This window comes from Cheilinus undulatus, linkage group 7, assembly GCF_018320785.1.
Source record: "Cheilinus undulatus linkage group 7, ASM1832078v1, whole genome shotgun sequence".
NCBI lineage: Eukaryota > Metazoa > Chordata > Actinopteri > Labriformes > Labridae > Cheilinus > Cheilinus undulatus.
In genome coordinates this window covers 51,988,674-52,005,926 of record NC_054871.1, presented here as the reverse complement: position 1 = coordinate 52,005,926, position 17,253 = coordinate 51,988,674, and the positions used below count along the sequence as shown (strand labels likewise).

The following is a 17,253-nucleotide window of genomic DNA, read 5'->3' as shown; positions in this document are numbered from 1 at the left end:
CAAAAGTTGGATAATTGCTTTAAAAATTCAGCAAAGACATCCACAATGCCACGAGGACAACAATGAATGAGGCTGGTGTTCTCACTTGTCCCATTAAACACAGTATGACGTCTGATGGTTTGCCAAGGAGCTCACAGACATGTTCAACATGTTCAACTGAGGGTGTTTGTGTGATTGCTCCCCCTTCTGCACTCCTCTGCTTGTCAGCTTCACATTATTAACATCTATGCCAAAGCCATGAGGCTGCCTATGAGGGGAAAATGGGCAATGCTTTCTAGGGCTAAGAATCATGGAGGGGTCCATGCAAAGACATAGGCCGTCCTAAAAACAAGCAATGAAGCAACAAAAACACCTTTGTTTGCTGCTGCCTGTTCCAGAATGTTAACCCCTTCCTCTTAAAATGTCAAGCTTTAATTTTCACTATCTCATAGTGGAGTGTGGGCTTATAGGGTAGGGTCAGTAATAGCAGTGTAGGTAAACTTTTTTACACCAGGGAGCCTGTGCTCAGCCTGCAGATCTCATCTGAATGTGTGAAATTCATTAAAGGTCACATATTTTACCCCTTTAAGACAAGTTTGAATCGGTCGCAGAGGTCCCCAAAACATGCCTGTGAAGTTTGTTGCTGAAAAAACTCTCCAGTTTTGGATTTTTGCATGTCTAAAAACTAGGGGTGTGATGAGATCTAGTGAGATCAAAATGTCACAAGATGTCTCGTCAAGGTAAAAATCATCTCGTGAGATCAATATTGCCAAGACACTAGAAGCAGCAGCTCTCCTGTCAGAAAACAATACCTAACTGGAAGTTATAAACGATCACAAAGATGCCCTGCACAATTTAAAACTGTTGGTTTGACAGCTAATGAAGAAACGGAGCTGATCCATGACCCATTCAGATCACCGCCCCCTCCACTACCAGGGGCCGCACATGATCCACAAATGCATATTAAGTTCATCATTAAATCAGAAATGATGAAATGCTGCAGCTGGAAACCTGTGCAGTCTGCAGTTTGAGTCAGAGTTGGACAAGATAAACTGTGTGTAAGCATTGATAGCCTATTCAGTACAAGAAGAGCTAGTTTAAACATTTCTGAATAGACCTGAATGCTTCGCAGCCATGACTTTAGCTGTATAAAGGACGTATTATCCAACCATGTATTTTTTTCCAAAATTAAAAAAAAAAGTGTAAATTCTCGTCTCGTGGGCCCAAATCTCGTCTGCTCTCTTGAGATAAGCGTCTCGTCACACCCCTACTAAAAACTCCTCTGTTTCAGCCCTGCTCAGAACAAGCTGTTTCTGTCTGTGGCTTTAAATGTTACTGAGCTGTCTGACTCCGCCCCTCTCAGGAAATGGATGTGGCTCTCCTTAACTGCCAGCTGAGAGGAGGATCAGAGAGGAGGGCGGAACTTTCTTCCAAGCAGGGTGGGCCAACCGAACCTGGGGGCGGGGCTAACTCTCCACATGACATCATGAGGGGAAAATCTGAGAACAGCTTGTTTCAGCACACATTTTCTGAGAGGTGGGGGGGGGGGGGGGGTTCTGATTCTTGGGGGGATTGTGAACAGGCCAGGGGCACACATTTTTGCTAGAAAAGCATAAAAAGTGTATTTTGCATAATATGTGATCTTTAAATGGCACCTGAAATGAGAAAAAAGAGACAACCAAGGCAAGCACTTAGTTTGACGTTTATGTCTGGACAGTGGAGTCTGTCCTGATACGATGGATGTTCTATTGTTTCTCAGATGCCAACAACAGCCCTCGTCCTCTTCCTCCACTTCTACCATGCAGCTTAGACGATGCTGCATGGAGACATTTAGAAAGGACTTTACATCTCTACTCATCTGAAGGTACCCTGAACTTGAGCATGGCTGTGCTCACATCTCCATCATACTGAGCCTTTCAATAGACTCAATATGCTCACATTCAAATTGACCAAATGGGACCAGACTTTGTGGTCCAGTATCCTTAGGACTGGGCCTGGTCCCTAATGTAAAACCATGATCCCATGTCCCTTGTTAAAGTACAATGATCGGACTGTTGTTTCAAATCAAATGCTCTATATTACTTCCAAAACTTAAAGACCCTCTAAAGAAAAATCTAAAATCTGTGTCTTAACACTCTAGAAATGTTGGAATCTGGTTGCTGTAAACATATGAAAACACTGAGATCTACATGTGACTGAATTCTGGATTTAGACTGTTAGAAAGTTTTTCACCTCTTCCCTGGCTGGGTTTAATGTGGGCGGGGCTAATATAAGGGCTGGTGATGTCACCAGCTCACAGTGGGGAATGGCCCCGCCCCTCTAACACTCCAATCTAAACTCACAGAGCAGTTCATCTCAGTCCAGTCCGTTGTTAGCTGATGTCACTGCCTTTATTGAAAGTTAACAGTCAGTTAAATGCTGTTTTTTTTTGTTCATCGTGAACCAAATCTATCAGCCACAGTGGTCTATGGATCATTGAAAGCATTAGAACAGAGATTTGAACCAGAAATACAGAAATATCCCTTTAACAGCTGACGCCAGGGGGAGAAAATATGTTATCAAGGATGTCACCAGACATTTTATAAGTTGTCCAGCCATCCCAGCCTTTTTCAGACCCTCCACTGTACTTTCACTCTTTGGCGACTGTAAACCTCGTAGCAGTGAATAACCACCAGGCGGTGGTTCTCACTGATGTGCTGTTTTTGACAAACTGCAGAGAAACTGGCATAAAGTCATGCTCACAATCAGCTGAAGCCAGTAAAGGAGGTGTTCTGTAGAGGAACAGTGTGTTCAGCTTTTCAATCAGAGTGTTTGAAATTCTCGGCAGGTGAAGAAGGCCGGAGGAGAGCGAGGAGGTAATGACTGAACTGACAGTGATGAGAAGAGCCCGGGGCTTACGGCAGATCCCTCAGATAATGTCAGGGAAAACGTTTGCTCCAGCTGTTTTCTGGTAAATATTGAGCTGATCTTTTAGTCTGTCAGCAGATTTATTATCTTCAGCTTCACTTTTCTCTCTTAGCTCGCAGCCATGGAGGATTTATTCAGCTTTGGATTCAGTTTAAGGTCCTCATTTTCAGACGATGATAAAGACACAGAAGCTCTTTATAGCGGAGAAAGCTCAGTCTGGACTTTAATGAGGAACAGAAATGCAGCAAAGGAAACTTCATTTGAAATGTGAGTGTGTGTGGAAAATGAGGAATTGAAAGGACTGGGAATTTCAATCATTGGTGCTTGATAAAAAATAAATTAACTCTTTGAAGTCTGGGCCAAAAAAGACCAATTTATAAAAGTCTGCATATGACCAAAGACAGGAGTGGAGCAGCTGAACCATTTGGAAAAACTAACAAAAGAAAGCCTTCAGGGGCAGAGAGTCATTCCAGGGGTGCAGACTGGTGTTTTCATGTTGGTATTTTAGTTTGTGCAGTCCTGTTTCCAGTCCAGCTTAATGGAATAAAAAGGCTGCATTTGTCGATGAAAGGAAAAGCTTCTAAAGGCCAAAACAAAAAAATGAATGAACTAAAAATCTTTCAGGTATTTTTGGGCCGTCGTCTGCAGGGGAGTTTGAGTCTTTGAAAGTCTGACCTTTCTTATTTCTGCCCGGAGAATCGGTGCGATGTTTTAAACCAGACATCAATCTGTCTGTTCCTCTGAGATTCACCGAAAGGAACAGACAGATTTTCTGGGTAGGTAGAAGAACTTCAACAGTAAACAAGCAGAGGAGACAGGCAAAGATATATTCACTGATGGAAAAGAGAATGAAGATAACAATCATCCCAACAAAAGCCATGAGACTCTCTGTGTCATGGAGGACGAGGAGAAACTGGTCCAAAAGGATTAATTTGAGCCAGAACTCCGGTCTCGTGGTTTTATGGCTCCTAAGTTTTATAAGTTCCACACAGAGAAAGAGAGCACCATGGGGGTTCAAGAAGACGGGCTGCGGTGGTTTCTGAAGGTCCTTCACCAACAAAGTCTAGTCTGTCCATCCTTAGGTCAGGGTGGACATTAGTGCAAAGTTTGAAGAAAATCCAACAAAACTTTCTGCATCTTCAGGAATGGTCCAGACAAATTTATGTCCTGATGACCCAAAAACAACCTTGGTCATCGCCAGCATGGAGGCAGCAAAGGTCACGCTATCACTACCTCCGAAATTTGGCAACAAAGAAACTAAACTGTATATATGGAGTCAAAATGTAAATTTGTCGAAAAAAGGTTTTAGGTTAAGTGAAAAAAAAACAAAACAAAACAGGATGAGCAGGGTGGGTAAAAACAGAAGAGGTTTTCTTTTCTAGCCTGACTCACCAGATAGACTGTTATATATCTGCTGCATGGATATATTCCACATCCATCTGAGAAAGCTGAACACAGCGTTTAGAAAGGGCCAATCAGAGCGACAAGACAAAATAAGGTCATACATGCACAGCTCCAGGGCTAACCTGAGTTAGGCTGGTGCTAACATGATGTCTGAACAGCAGAGCGGGGCTAAAATCTGTGCTAAAGCCTACTGGGAGACGTGCAAAAACATCTTCTCTGCTAAGAGGAGCTTTTGGTGAGGCTTGTTGCTCTTGTTTAAATAAACAAATGAGGTTGAGGTCTGCTGCCTTTCTACAGATAAACCCTAGCTGAATGCTACTGTGGCGGTCACCATTGTAGAGACTGGCTGACAGTACAACTCAACCCCACCTGTAACAATCTCATTCTAATGCTGGAGCAGGAGAGCAGAAGAGCAAAAACACCTCCATCATGAAAAGCTGTTCAGTGCTGTTCTTTGCTCTTTATTTAATAAAGACATGTGGCTTGGTGGGGCTGCATGGCAGCCCTGGGGTTAGCGATGTTGCCTCACAGCAAGAAGGTTGCTGGTTTGCTTTCGACCAGGGCCTTTCTGTGTGGAGTTTACATGTTCTCCCCGTGCATGCGTGGGTTCTCTCCAGGTACTCCGGCTTCCTCCCACCACCAAAAACATGCTCATTAGGTTAATTGGTGACTCTGAAATTAGCTGTAGGTGTGAGTGTGAGCATGCCTGGTTGTCTGTCACTATATGTCAGCCCTTTGATTGACTGGCGACCAGTCCAGGGCGTACCCCGCCTCTCACCCAATGACAGCTGGGATAGGCTCCAGCACCCCCACGACCTCGAATGGGACAAGCGGTAGCCACTGCTACACTGGAGGCAGCCGTTGCTATCGGATCACAGTACAACTAAACCTCGTCTTACAATCGCCTCATTCATCTCAAATGACCATGATTGATCCGAAACGTTTAGATTGGAGCTTTACTACACAGACAGCTGAGAGTCTACAAAAATCCATCTGCTGCACGAGGTTATTTCTTTTTCGGTTGTTTTGTGGGTTTTGACTCTGAATCATTTACTGAATTTGCAGTTTTGTCTTTTTGAATCATATTATTTACTGCACATTTCTGTCATTGTTTGTGACTGAATAAACTACTCATTGTTTTGTTTGATCATCTTTATTGAAGTGATGTTCTTATTCATAAAAGGTCTCTGAAAAAACTGCAAAGTTAGTAAACCAAGCCGCATTTAGGGCTACAGGCGAAAACTAAACTTAGTTGTTGTCAGTTTTAGTCATTAAAGATCTATTTTTGTTAGTCTTAGTCTAGTTTTTGTCATGGATAAAAGGCTGTCCACGAATAGTTTTAGTTGACAAAATAAGAAACTGCTCAGATGAAGAAGACCAGTTCCCACATTTATAAACACGGCCCTGTCCCTACTTTTCTGAGATGTGTTGTAACCATTAAATTCAAATGAGGTAATTGTTTTCATGAAATGGTAAATAGTCTCAGTTTCAACGTCTAATGCATTGTTTATGCTCAATTATAAATAGAATATGGGTTTATGAGATTTAACAATCACTGACTTCTGTTCTTACTTACATTTCATGCAGTGTCCCACCTTTTTTGGAATTGGGCTATGATTCGACTGTGATTGTGCATAAACTGTGTTTTTGGTGTAAGCAATTAGATTTTGAAAAAAAGTTTTAAAGTGAACTGAAAACTGTAAATGTTTTGTGTTTTTGAGCCGTTATTTACTGCACATTTCTGGTTTGAATCTGAATTGTGTGCCGATTTAGCTCCCTTACCACTACAGAAATGGATGAAGCAGATCACATAATTGAGTTGGACAAAAATGGTGATGGTAAAAGGATCTGAGCTCATGTAGCGTTTTTCTAGTCATCTGACGATCAGTGCAGCGACCCATTCACTCCACAGTCACACACTGATGCTGACCCTGCTGGGATCCACACACCACTAATGCAGCAGTGGGAGCAAACTGGGATAAAGGGCCTTCCAACACGTCAACATGTGACTGTAGGAGCTGGGGATCAAACCCAGGACCGTCCCGCTCAGGGATGCCCCAACATTTTTGGAATCAGGGTTGCAGAATTCAGAAGATGCACTAAAACACAGAGAGCATTTCTTGGAGTGATGTGTTTGGTAATGTGACTTGTTTTTGCAGATCAGGACCAAACCAGGCTCTATTATGAGACTTGACCTTGCTTAATTCAATCAGTGCAGCAGTCTGATGCTTTAGAAAGGAGCTCAGAGTGTAGGAGTTACTATTCAGGGTAACAGAAAGAATCTAATCAGGACATTTCAAAGATGGCTGGTGCTACAAGAAAAGAACAAAATGTAGAAAAATGCAGAATGTTTGAGCTCAAACATCCTTCATCACTGAGATATCGAGGAATGAAAAGCTTCATATGAGCTGCAGAAATACAGTTGATTCTCAGACTCACGATGCTGGTGCTGAGCTCCTCGTCTGTGATGTCCAGAGAGTCTCTGTGTCTGTTGAACCTCCAGGCCGTCCCGTCCTCACATGACCCGTCCCAACGCTTCAGATGAGACACCTGCCGAGTCTGAGGATAAAAACAGCCTCTAAATGTCTCTGTCTCTGACACATGATATCTTTCACTGTAAGTGCTTTTATCTACCAGGGTCTTATGTGTGGCGTAGAGCTCCTGCAGGATCTGGTCCACGATGGAGTTGGTGAGATATGAAACGACTGACAGCTTCACTTCTCTGCAGGAGAGCGAGTTAGAGCAACAGACAGGAAGAGGTTTGGTAAGAGTGAGAGGAAATCAATAAGCAGCTTATCACATTCAGACTGCCGCACTTCTACTCTTCATCTTTCTTACTCTAAGGCTCGGTGAATGTCCTGGGCCGCTCTCTCCATCAGAGCCGTCCTGATGGCCGAGCGAGGGATGGAGACACGCTCAGAGACGGAGGACAGCGGAGGAGTTAGCCTCTCCGCCGCGGCAGAGGATAAAGGGCAGAGTTCACGGCACAGAGACACCATGGAGTCCACGATTACCTGGAAATGAGCACAGATCAGAGATCAGAAAAGATGACAAAACCTACAACATCACAAATTACTTCCATTACAACTTCAACATCTCAGGAGTAATGCAAATTTAAAACCAGAGATGCACTGACCTCGATTTCTTTGCCAAGTCTCCCTGCAGATCATTATAAGGTTGATAACAGTTTTTGCAGGTTCAGATTTTCTTTCTTTTTAAAGAGACACTTTTGGCTAAAAATATTTTTTGAGTTCTTCTTTAGCAGAAAATAAAAATAGATGTGTTCAAACATAAGTAGCACATGCTGTAAAATGATCTGTGTTTAATCTGCAGCCAGCCACAAGGGGGCGTTTGAAGCTTTTAGCCACATATTTTAGGATTGCCACATATTTTAGGATTGCCACGTTGTTCACTATGTTTACTATGTCTGAGTCACATGTGTCGAATCCTGATTAGTGAAAAACATGCATGAAATGGGTCATTTGTTTTTGATAATCAGGCAGGGAAAAAATACATTCTCAAAGCCCCTGAATTGGTAGGTTGGTACTGTAACCAGCAGCTTTAATCAAAAATGGACCGATGAGTATGAATCTTATTTACTTGTAATGGCTGATTGGGGATTTTTGTAAAACTGTGCAAGCATCAAGCCAATCCAGAAAAAAATCTTGCAGTTCCTTGCTCACACTCTGGTCGGTCTCCGTCGGTCTCTGTACCAGGAACACCAGTCTGCTCAGAATTAGGCCTGCACTCAAAAAACTGACGTGGGGATATAATCGTCACATGCTCCTTGTATCAGTATAGATATTACAGAACTGATATGGCCATAAATGCTGTAATGGCAGTTTTAAAACACGTCATGTTGGTGCAGTAAAAAAAGAGACAACCAATGGAAGCAGACGCTAAACTGTATGATCCTGCTCAGGCTCAGGTCCAAAACAAGGTACAGGAAACACAGATAGAAACTTTATCAGCTGGCAGCAAAGATCCTGGATTCTCTGATCTCCAGCAGCTCAGCTCCACTGTGCATCGGTCGAGAACCACACCCATCCATGTTCTACACATGTGGACATACATTTCAGTTCAAACAAGGTCAACATGGCTCTCTGTTTATCATTTTCCTGTGTAATGTGGTCTAGAGATACGCTTGTGGTAAAAATAGGTGAGCACTCTATTTTCTAGATTCTTGCTGTGTAAGACTAGGGCTCACACAGTTAGTCTGAAAGCCCTGACTAGCACACTGAAAAGAAAACTAAGCCATGACACAACCATTACACGGCCTCCACACAGCTGTAAAAGTATGTAACATCTGGTTAGTTTACATGCTGCTCACTCAGCAAATGTGCTGAAAATGCAGAGATGATGTGCATCAGAAACACATCTATTCAAGAGAAGAGTGGATTTGTAGCTTTTATTCCTTGTTTCGTCAGGATCTCAAGGTGCAGATGGGTGGAGGAGGGTTTCCGGTTTGGGGATCATTGTGGTGAAGAGGGAGCTGAGCTGAGAGGCAAAGCTCTCGATTTACCTCCAAACCCTCACCTATGGTCATGAACTCTGGTAATGAACGAAAGAATGAGGATACAAGCGGCTGGAATGAGTTTTCTCCGGAGGGTGGCTGGGCTCAGCATTAGAGGTAAGGTGAGGAGCTCGGACATCCAGAGGGAGCCAGGAGTAGAGCCGCTGCTCCTTCGCATCAAAAGGAGCCAGTTGAGGTGGTTCAGGCATCTGAGCAGGATGCCTCCTGTTAGCTTCCCCTGGAGGTGTTCTAGGTACGTCTTTCAGGGAGGAGACCTTGGTGAAGACTCAGAATGCCCTGGAGGGATAACATATCCTGGTCTGGAAGCCTCGGGATCCCCCAGAAGAAGTTGGAAAGTGTTGCTGGGGAAAGGGAGGTCTGGGTTGACTTGCTTAACCTTATAACCCCGGTGACCTGGCTCTGGATAAGTGGAAGAAGATGGATGGATGGATGTTTTGTGTATTTGTGTTTGTAGCATGTTTAATGTTAACGCAGGAATTTCTTCTCTTCAACAGTGTGTCATTACTGTTGCATTTATTTTACACATATTTTTGAATCTGTGGCGTTTCTCTCAGTGTAAATATTTTGGTCCTTGGCTCCGCAGCAGACAGGTAGATCAGGGTCTGAAAGGAGAGTTTTAGATGTACCTGGAGCTCCTTGTCTGCAGCTTTGGTGAGTTCACCCGCCAGAGAGTCGAGCCTCTGCCTCACGGGGCCGTCCACGGAGAGAACATGAGCCAGCTCGCACAGCGACGGGTACAGCTGTGAGAGAGAGAGAAACGCAGACTCAAACGTCTGTGTGACAGAAAAACAAACAATCTGCTCACACCTTTCCCATGACTCACGGCGCGGGAGTTCCTGGCCTCTTTTAGCACTTGTTTAGCAGCTTGAATCTCCTCCATGTCTCCAACACCTCGCAACACGCACACCTGCTGCTGGACGCGCACACTCAGCCGCTCCATCACCTTGGAAACAGACGGACAGGGGAGTGTTAAAAACATATAAACGGGAACATATGAGGAGGTGAGAGACGACAGAGCGGTGATACCTGCTCAGCCGTGCTGGTCACCAGACCCTGATGGAGCCGCAGAGCCTGACGCTGAGAGAAACGCTGCGTCTGGTTGTTTCTCACCAGAGCACGCTGGATCTGTGCAGAAAGAGAGGAGGCAACAAAACAGGAATGATCAATGATAGTTTATGGAGTAAAAGCATGGACTGTTACTGCTGCAAACAAAGGCTTGACTATTTCTTTCTATTTCTACACTCTAGGCCCAATTTCCCAAAGACATACTCAAGTACAATTCTAGTATTCTCTGGTTTTGGAGTCCAAATAACCAATAAGTACAAAAGTAATTTGAATACTGCAACAGCCTTATCTTCCATTGGCTGCAAAATGAGCTGCTACTTAATCCTCAAGGCAAAAGCTCTGGTTTAAAGTACAGTCACGCCAAAGGTTGGTTTTTTAATGACAGCCAAGTAATTTTCTTAATGCAGCTTGTCCACCTCAGAACTCAGGAGACTTAGGAGGAGATAGTTTATATAACTCCTAAGGAGAAATGATATTAATAGTACTCAGTGCATGAGGTTCAACACCAGACTCCTCCTTGGACTGGCAGAAACCCCCCCAGATGGATGCATGGACTCTTTACCATATAAGGTGATTTTAACTACAGGGTCCAAACTTACGGGGTTTTTATAAGGTCAAGTGGCAGCATGTATACCTGGAATATGTAACGTTATGAAATGTAGATTTTGGTGTCTTTATTTTTGAGCAACCTGTGGCCTCCCACAGACATACAGTGCAGGTCGATGCAGATGCAGTATCTGCATGTTCATGGAGCCAAGACACCACAAAGGTAAAATGCTATTCCACTCCGGTTGATGGTTTCAGCTCTAAATCTGACTCTGCCCAGCGTCTGACTGCACAGTAGAGAGCTTAAATAAGTCTGAATGGAAATCAGTTTCATAAACTCCATCACAACTTTGTCCCTGATGGCATCACAGTAAAGAGATTTATCAGCTAACAGAGTTTCTGCACATTCATATCTCTGCTCCTGTTATGTTTACATCTGAGATTTATTTGATTTCAATTTTGATGACTGGGAATCCTCCTGAGACCCCAGCTTTCATTTGTTATGCATTCTTGACATCTCCTAACCTTTCAAAGCAGACGGATTCGCCCATTTGTGCATTTCTAACTGGTGAATCCATCTTGCAAAGCTCCCATCTGAACTGTTTAGGCAGTACTTTCAGGCGTGGCGGAGTCGTGACGTAAGCAAGCAGCAACAAGAGGCTGGTGTTGTTATGAGGGAAGACATTAGCGTGGATGCTGCTAAAGTGTAACCTGACATGCCAGATGGATGTGTGAAACACATCCATCTGGGAAAGCTTCAATATGAAATGTTTGAGAAAAGGCAGAGGCTTTGAAAAAAACTTGGAGAGTGAAAACCTCCAGTTTTTTTTCAAAGCCTCTGCCCTTTCCCAAACACCGTCTATGGAAGGTTTACCAGATGGATGTGTGAAAGAAATCCATCTGGCATGTCAGATGAACTTTTCTGACTACTTATCAAAATCACTACTTCTACTATAGTTAAGTATATTTTGCTGCTGTACTGAGTAAACTACTGAGTGAAAAATAAAGACTAGAAGCCAAAACGAGGAAGTCTAAGCTTTCTGCCAACAACAAGAAAATGGTTACAAGTTTGACTTCCACAACACATGATGGTCTGAGAGAATGATCCCACATTTTATCCACTTAAGGTAAAGTAACACCTCATACTTAACAACCTTGTTGTAAAGAAATTTCATGTTTCACCTTTTAAATCTCTTTGGGATCACGAGTAGCTACTCATTACTCTCAGTAAACTTTAAATGGATTATTTTTACTTTTACTTGAGTAGAACTAACAGCAGTACTTTTACTTCTACTCAAGTATATTTAACCAAAGTAAGTTTGGTACTTTTTCCACCTCTGGTTCAAATGAAAGGATAAACCTAAGTGGACCCCCCATGCAGACCCAACACCATGACCTCAAACCCCAAATGCTACCTTCAACACACCCAGGCTCGTATGCACCCTCTAGGTAGGTTCCAAGTTCTGTGGAGTTGTTTCTTAATTGTTAAAGTGCCTCTTCAGTTCCCTCTTAGAAGATACTTAGAGACAAAGTGTCTTAAATGGACAACACATGATAAATGGCGTCTCAGTGGGAGAAAAGCATGTCTAATAGTAGAGAAGTTGAAATAAAGTGCTAGAGTTCATCCTCCAGTGTCGATCTTTGTTAAATCAGTTTCTGAATGGTTCGTCCGTTTTCACAGTGGTGTAGGCATATTCTAACAATTTTACCACAAATGTTTGACAGCTTTTTGAGCAATGGTGCCTATCCTCTTAGCCCCTGACCCTCGTCTACCCTGAGTCCACCACTGGTACAATCTATGAAGATAGAGCTGACCTCAACGTCTGCAGTTTCTTCTCTTCTGTTGATCATGGTTGTGTCTGTTTCTCTGATTATTTTATGTAACTTTCGCCTCCGGCAGAAACCAAACACATCAAAGTATTTGATCTGCCTGGATCTGTTTTTCTGTCTGGAACATTTGATGAATTATTGACCTGAATGCAGACAGCCGAAGTGAAAACTTGCTTTTGAAGGTGTAAGACAACATGATCAAGATGTTCTGCTGCCCTTATCCAGTGTGAAAGATTAAATTTTATTTTCTGCCAAAGCCTGATGCCCACCTTGGTCAGCGCCTGCTCAGTCCTCTCGGGGGCGCTGCGGTATGCCTGGCTGATGTCGCTCAGAGGCAGAGGCATGTACTGCAAGGTGAAATTACTGAGAGAGGAAACAACAGAAGAAGAGAGAGGGGTCCAGTTATTGAAGGAGACAGTGACGGGCTGAGGAGAGGACAGAAAGTAGGTTAGATTCAGGGTTAGATAAGGTTAACATCCCCGACAGACCCAGCTCATCCCAAAATATCCTTCTAACTCCACGCAACCGCTGAGTAATACTTTGATCTCTGCAACCATGTCATCCTCAGCCCCGAGGAAGCCTGGACCGTTTCAGATAGCAGAGTGGAAAGCAACAATTTGCTCGGCTCATGTTGCAAATTTTCCGACGCTTAAATGATCTGAAATAGAAGGTTAATCCAGCACGCTGCAAATAATGAAGGTGTTTTCTTATTTACTCAAGCATGTATTCACAAAGAACGTGTTTCAATGCTCCTCTTACTGTTCCAGTGCTCGCGCCACGTCCAGAAATCCTGCAGCAGAGGTGTTGTTACGATCCCACGTCACACTCCTGCAGGGGAAAGAAATGTAGATGAAAAATGCAAACCTCGTTATAGAACAATACAATGTCATTTATTTAAAGGGAAGAATAAAAAGCCACTTTTACAGTATTTCTGCACAGATATTTGGGAATCCAGAGTATCTACAGGCCCCTAAAATGTGAAATAAGCCAACCTGTACTTTGTTCACAGCTGTTCTATGTCATAGAACGGGAAATCTAACGGTCTGTTCAGAATTTGCTCTCTTTCTGACCTCATGATGAGTCAATTTATTATTTCTCCTCTGCAGACATCCCAGCAAAACTTTAGTGACGATACGCCATTGTTTCTCAAGCACAGGAGTCTCAGGAGTGATGAGGCGTGAGAGAGCTCAGCATAGAAGCTGCTCTGTTATGTCTTTACATCACACTCCAGTCTCAGACGACCGGGAGTGAAGTGTCTGGACTTAATTTTAATACAAACTTTCCATACATAGCTGAGAAAACTTTTTGTGCTGAAGATTTAACCTCCTGAGACCAGAGCTTTTGTTTGTATTGAATTTCTTTGTTTCTCCCGCCCCTTCAGGATCGGGACCTGGTAAGTAAACCTACGCCCTGTCGTTAAACAGGAAGTAGTTTACACTGAAATATGGTGTCTGCATGTTATTTCAAAGCAAATTCCACTTTAATTTTTTTTAATCAAATTCCCCCATACTTACAAATAAATTACAAATAAATGCTAAGGACCCCCCCCCCCCCAAACCACCACCACCAAAAAAAAAATCCAAAACATCCATGAAATTTCAGGTAAATTTTGATGAAAATTCACTGTCCAAATTTCCAATCAAATTTCCTAAATTTTGAAAATTCTCGTAAAATTACCAAAAAGGTAGAACATTTATAAGTTCCCCCCAGGAAAAGTTCCTAAAAATTTTAGGCAATTTCCCCAAAACTTGAAAGCAAATGTCACTAAAAATTTCAAAGCAAAGTCACAGAAATGTACAAATAAATTCCACTTAAGTTTCAAGGAAAAAATTCCCCAAAAATTGACCTAACATCTTAACAAAATCCCTGAAAATTCCAGGAAAATAAAGGAAAATTTTAAAGGAAATTTCCAACCCAAATTCTTATTCATATTCCCAAAACATTGAAAATAATTTCCCCGAATTCTCCTGAAAGTATCAAAAATTTGAAAAAATCAAAGCATCGCCTAGAAAATTCCTAAAAAAACTAAAGAAAATTCTGTAGACATCCCAAGCAAATCATCTAAAAAGTTTTAATAGCAGAATTTATCACAATTTTTAGACAAAATGTGACTGTGTCTTCATATGTGCATGCGGGGTCTCAGGAGGTTAAAGGGGACATATTATGCAAAAATCACCTTTTTAGGGCTTTCTAACAAAAATATGTGCCCCTGGCCCATCCACAAACCCCCCAAGAGCCAGAAAAAAGCCGCTCTCTCTTTCTCTGCCTTTCAGAAAATGTGTGCTAAACAAGCAGTTCTCAGGTGTTCATGAACTAACTCCCCTCATGAAGTCATGTGGGGAGTTAGCCCCGCCCCCAGGTTCAGATGGCCCTCCCTGCTTGGAAGAAAGTTCTGCCCTCCTCTCCAGTTCCAAGAAAGCCACAACCATTAAGCCACATCCATTTCCTGAGAGTGGGCGTGGCCAGGGGTGGAGTCAGACAGCTAATTAACATTTAAAGCCACAGACACAGAAACAGCTCGTTCTGAGCAGGGCTGAAACAGAGAGGTTTTCAGACGTGCAAAAATCCAATACTGGAGTGTTTTTTCGGCATTAAACTTCAAAGGCATGTCTCGGGGACCTTTCACGCCATTCTTCACCTGAGCGTGGTGTTGATCTGCAGTGCTTTGCTCAGCATCTTGGCACCAATGTCGTCCATGTTGTTCCCGCTCAGGTCAACCTTCCTCAGGCAGGTGTTACTGCCCAGAGCGTTGACCAGCACGGTGCCCCTGGAGCGCAGGCGGGACTCGGTGAGAGAGAGAGACTGCAAGGCCTGAGGAGGAAGAAGAGGAGGAGTAAGTGGGAGAAGAATGGGAGGAAGACAAGAAGGAGGCATGTGTAAAAGTCAGCAAGTATCTGTATTGTTAAAATAAATAAATAAATAAAGCAGAGAAAATCTAGCGTTGGAAGGAGACCGAGGGGCCTGGGGAGGTGTGAGGTGAGATTTAGTGCAGAGCGACGTGCCTTTACATGCTGTTTGTATGAATTATTTACAGAATGTGTGCTGTGATACAGACACGGAGCCTGCGAGGGCGAAACACAGCAGTAATATTTAATGCTGCTGTGACACGCTGACTGTGATACATTATGCACAACTATCAACGGTAAGAAAATGAGCTTTTGTTCACATTTGATGCTACTTATTTTTTCTTTGTCTGGAAAGAAAAGAATATATGAAAACTTTCCTTGGTTGGCTGCACAAGATCCTCATTCCCATAATCCTGTTAGACTGGCCTGAGAGGAAAACTATAGCAGCTACGGTGTTAATCCTTCAGCAGAAAAATGTTAAGTCTTTGTCTCTTGTCATTATAAGGAAACTAAATCTCCAGACTGCAGCAGTAGACAGAGATATTTCATTAGCAAAAATAGAAATGCTCATGTAAAAAGATCAAAGGTATCCACAGGGGGGCGCCAAAATCACCACAAGCTTAAATGCCCTCAGGACCTTAAAACTGCTCTTTAATTAAACCTGGATTTGTTCTGATATTGATCTTGGAAATGGGTCCAATAAAGCTCCAAATGCAGGATGGGGGACAGATTTCAGGTAATTTACCAGGAGACAACTCTCCAATAAAAGTCTTCTGTGTAGCTCTGAATCTTTGGCACATATAGCAGGTCCAGAGAGACGGCACTGCTTTTAGTTTTGGATCTTTTTAGTGTAAATCATTTCAACGAGGGCTGATTTATCTCAAAAGCACTCCTGCTCTCCAAAACAAACAAACTCAATAATTAAAAGTTGTAGAAACACTGAATAAATCAGTTAAAAGTTTAAATTCAGCATCTCCAGGATGCTCCATTCGCAGACACAGAAGAGACTTTGGATAAAAACACCAATTAGACAATAGAAATCGACTGACGCTCTATGTGGACATTCATTTATACATTCTACAGACTGTCTTCCTGTCAAAGAGGCACTTGCTTTATTTACTCTTCACATTTCTCATTTCATTCATGTTTGCAGTATTTTTATGTCATTTACTAAATCTCCTTTGCTATTGTGTATAAAAGCAATGGCAAAAAGCCCTGAACCCCGCCCAAAAACCTGTTTTTGCACCTTGTTGATGTGCACTTCCACAGAAATATAAGTATGCATCAAAAAAACGCTCACAAAAAGCCCTATAATTGTTCAATAGGTAGCAGTAGGCAGGGGGAGTTGCATATTATGTGCACTCTGCTTTGAGATAAATAGCTAACACAACTAGTCAAATCTACTTGCTTGCATGCAAAAACAATCTTTAGAACTTTTATCAGATTAAATTCAATATAATCAACAGCTGATCAGTATTTAGCGATATATTCATTTTATCATTAATCAGTGTTAAACTCAGTTTTAGTTGCAGGACTCTGACATAATAATGGCACTGCTAAGGAGCATTCAAGTGTCTGTCAGAGTGCACTGCTCACCAGCTTCTTAATGAAGCTGAGTCCTTTCTGTATTTGTTTTGCACTCCTGCAGTTCTGGTGATATGAGACAACAAAGACAATCTCAAGAATCTCAAGTGCACATTAGATAGTACTCCTCTGTTTCTGCAAATTTAAGTACTCAAATTCAGCGGAGTGATATCAGGGTGTCTTATCTCAATAAAAACATTTAAAGTAGAGAACTGCTTACACATACTTCAGCTTTAAGTTGTTAAGTTCTAATTTTACATCACTGCAAGAACAGGAATGTGCTACAGTGAGGAGTATTTTGCTAACCTAGCTGGTAAAAAAACAATCTTTCCACATCTCAAACTTGCAGTGTAGAACTCTCAGAAACGACATGACTTGATTTAATATTTCTTAAAGTCACCCAAGCTTTTACTAAACATAGTAAATATGCATTTTCCTTTTATGACCCGAGCTCAGAAGTAGAACTTGGTAGTTCTTTCAGCGTGCATGTGAAACAACAAGGGCTTTCAGACTGCCTGTGTGATCATCATACACGGCTTTTACAGCAGGCAGGCACAG

At 42.5% G+C, this 17,253-nt stretch overlaps 1 protein-coding gene across 1 annotated transcript in view; it reads right to left on the bottom strand.

Annotated features, from left to right (window-relative positions):
* The window catches only part of LOC121512526 (capping protein, Arp2/3 and myosin-I linker protein 3-like), a 105,176-nt gene that overhangs the window by 25,811 nt on the left and 62,112 nt on the right, over positions 1 to 17,253 (bottom strand). The window contains exons 21-29 of the mRNA XM_041791828.1: positions 14,904 to 15,076; positions 13,025 to 13,093; positions 12,535 to 12,628; positions 9,851 to 9,949; positions 9,648 to 9,767; positions 9,451 to 9,564; positions 7,129 to 7,304; positions 6,925 to 7,012; positions 6,730 to 6,849 (exon numbers count right to left, since the gene is read on the bottom strand). Of these exons, the coding sequence (XP_041647762.1) occupies positions 6,730 to 6,849; positions 6,925 to 7,012; positions 7,129 to 7,304; positions 9,451 to 9,564; positions 9,648 to 9,767; positions 9,851 to 9,949; positions 12,535 to 12,628; positions 13,025 to 13,093; positions 14,904 to 15,076 (1,053 nt within the window). The remainder of the gene's footprint in view (positions 1 to 6,729; positions 6,850 to 6,924; positions 7,013 to 7,128; positions 7,305 to 9,450; positions 9,565 to 9,647; positions 9,768 to 9,850; positions 9,950 to 12,534; positions 12,629 to 13,024; positions 13,094 to 14,903; positions 15,077 to 17,253) is intronic.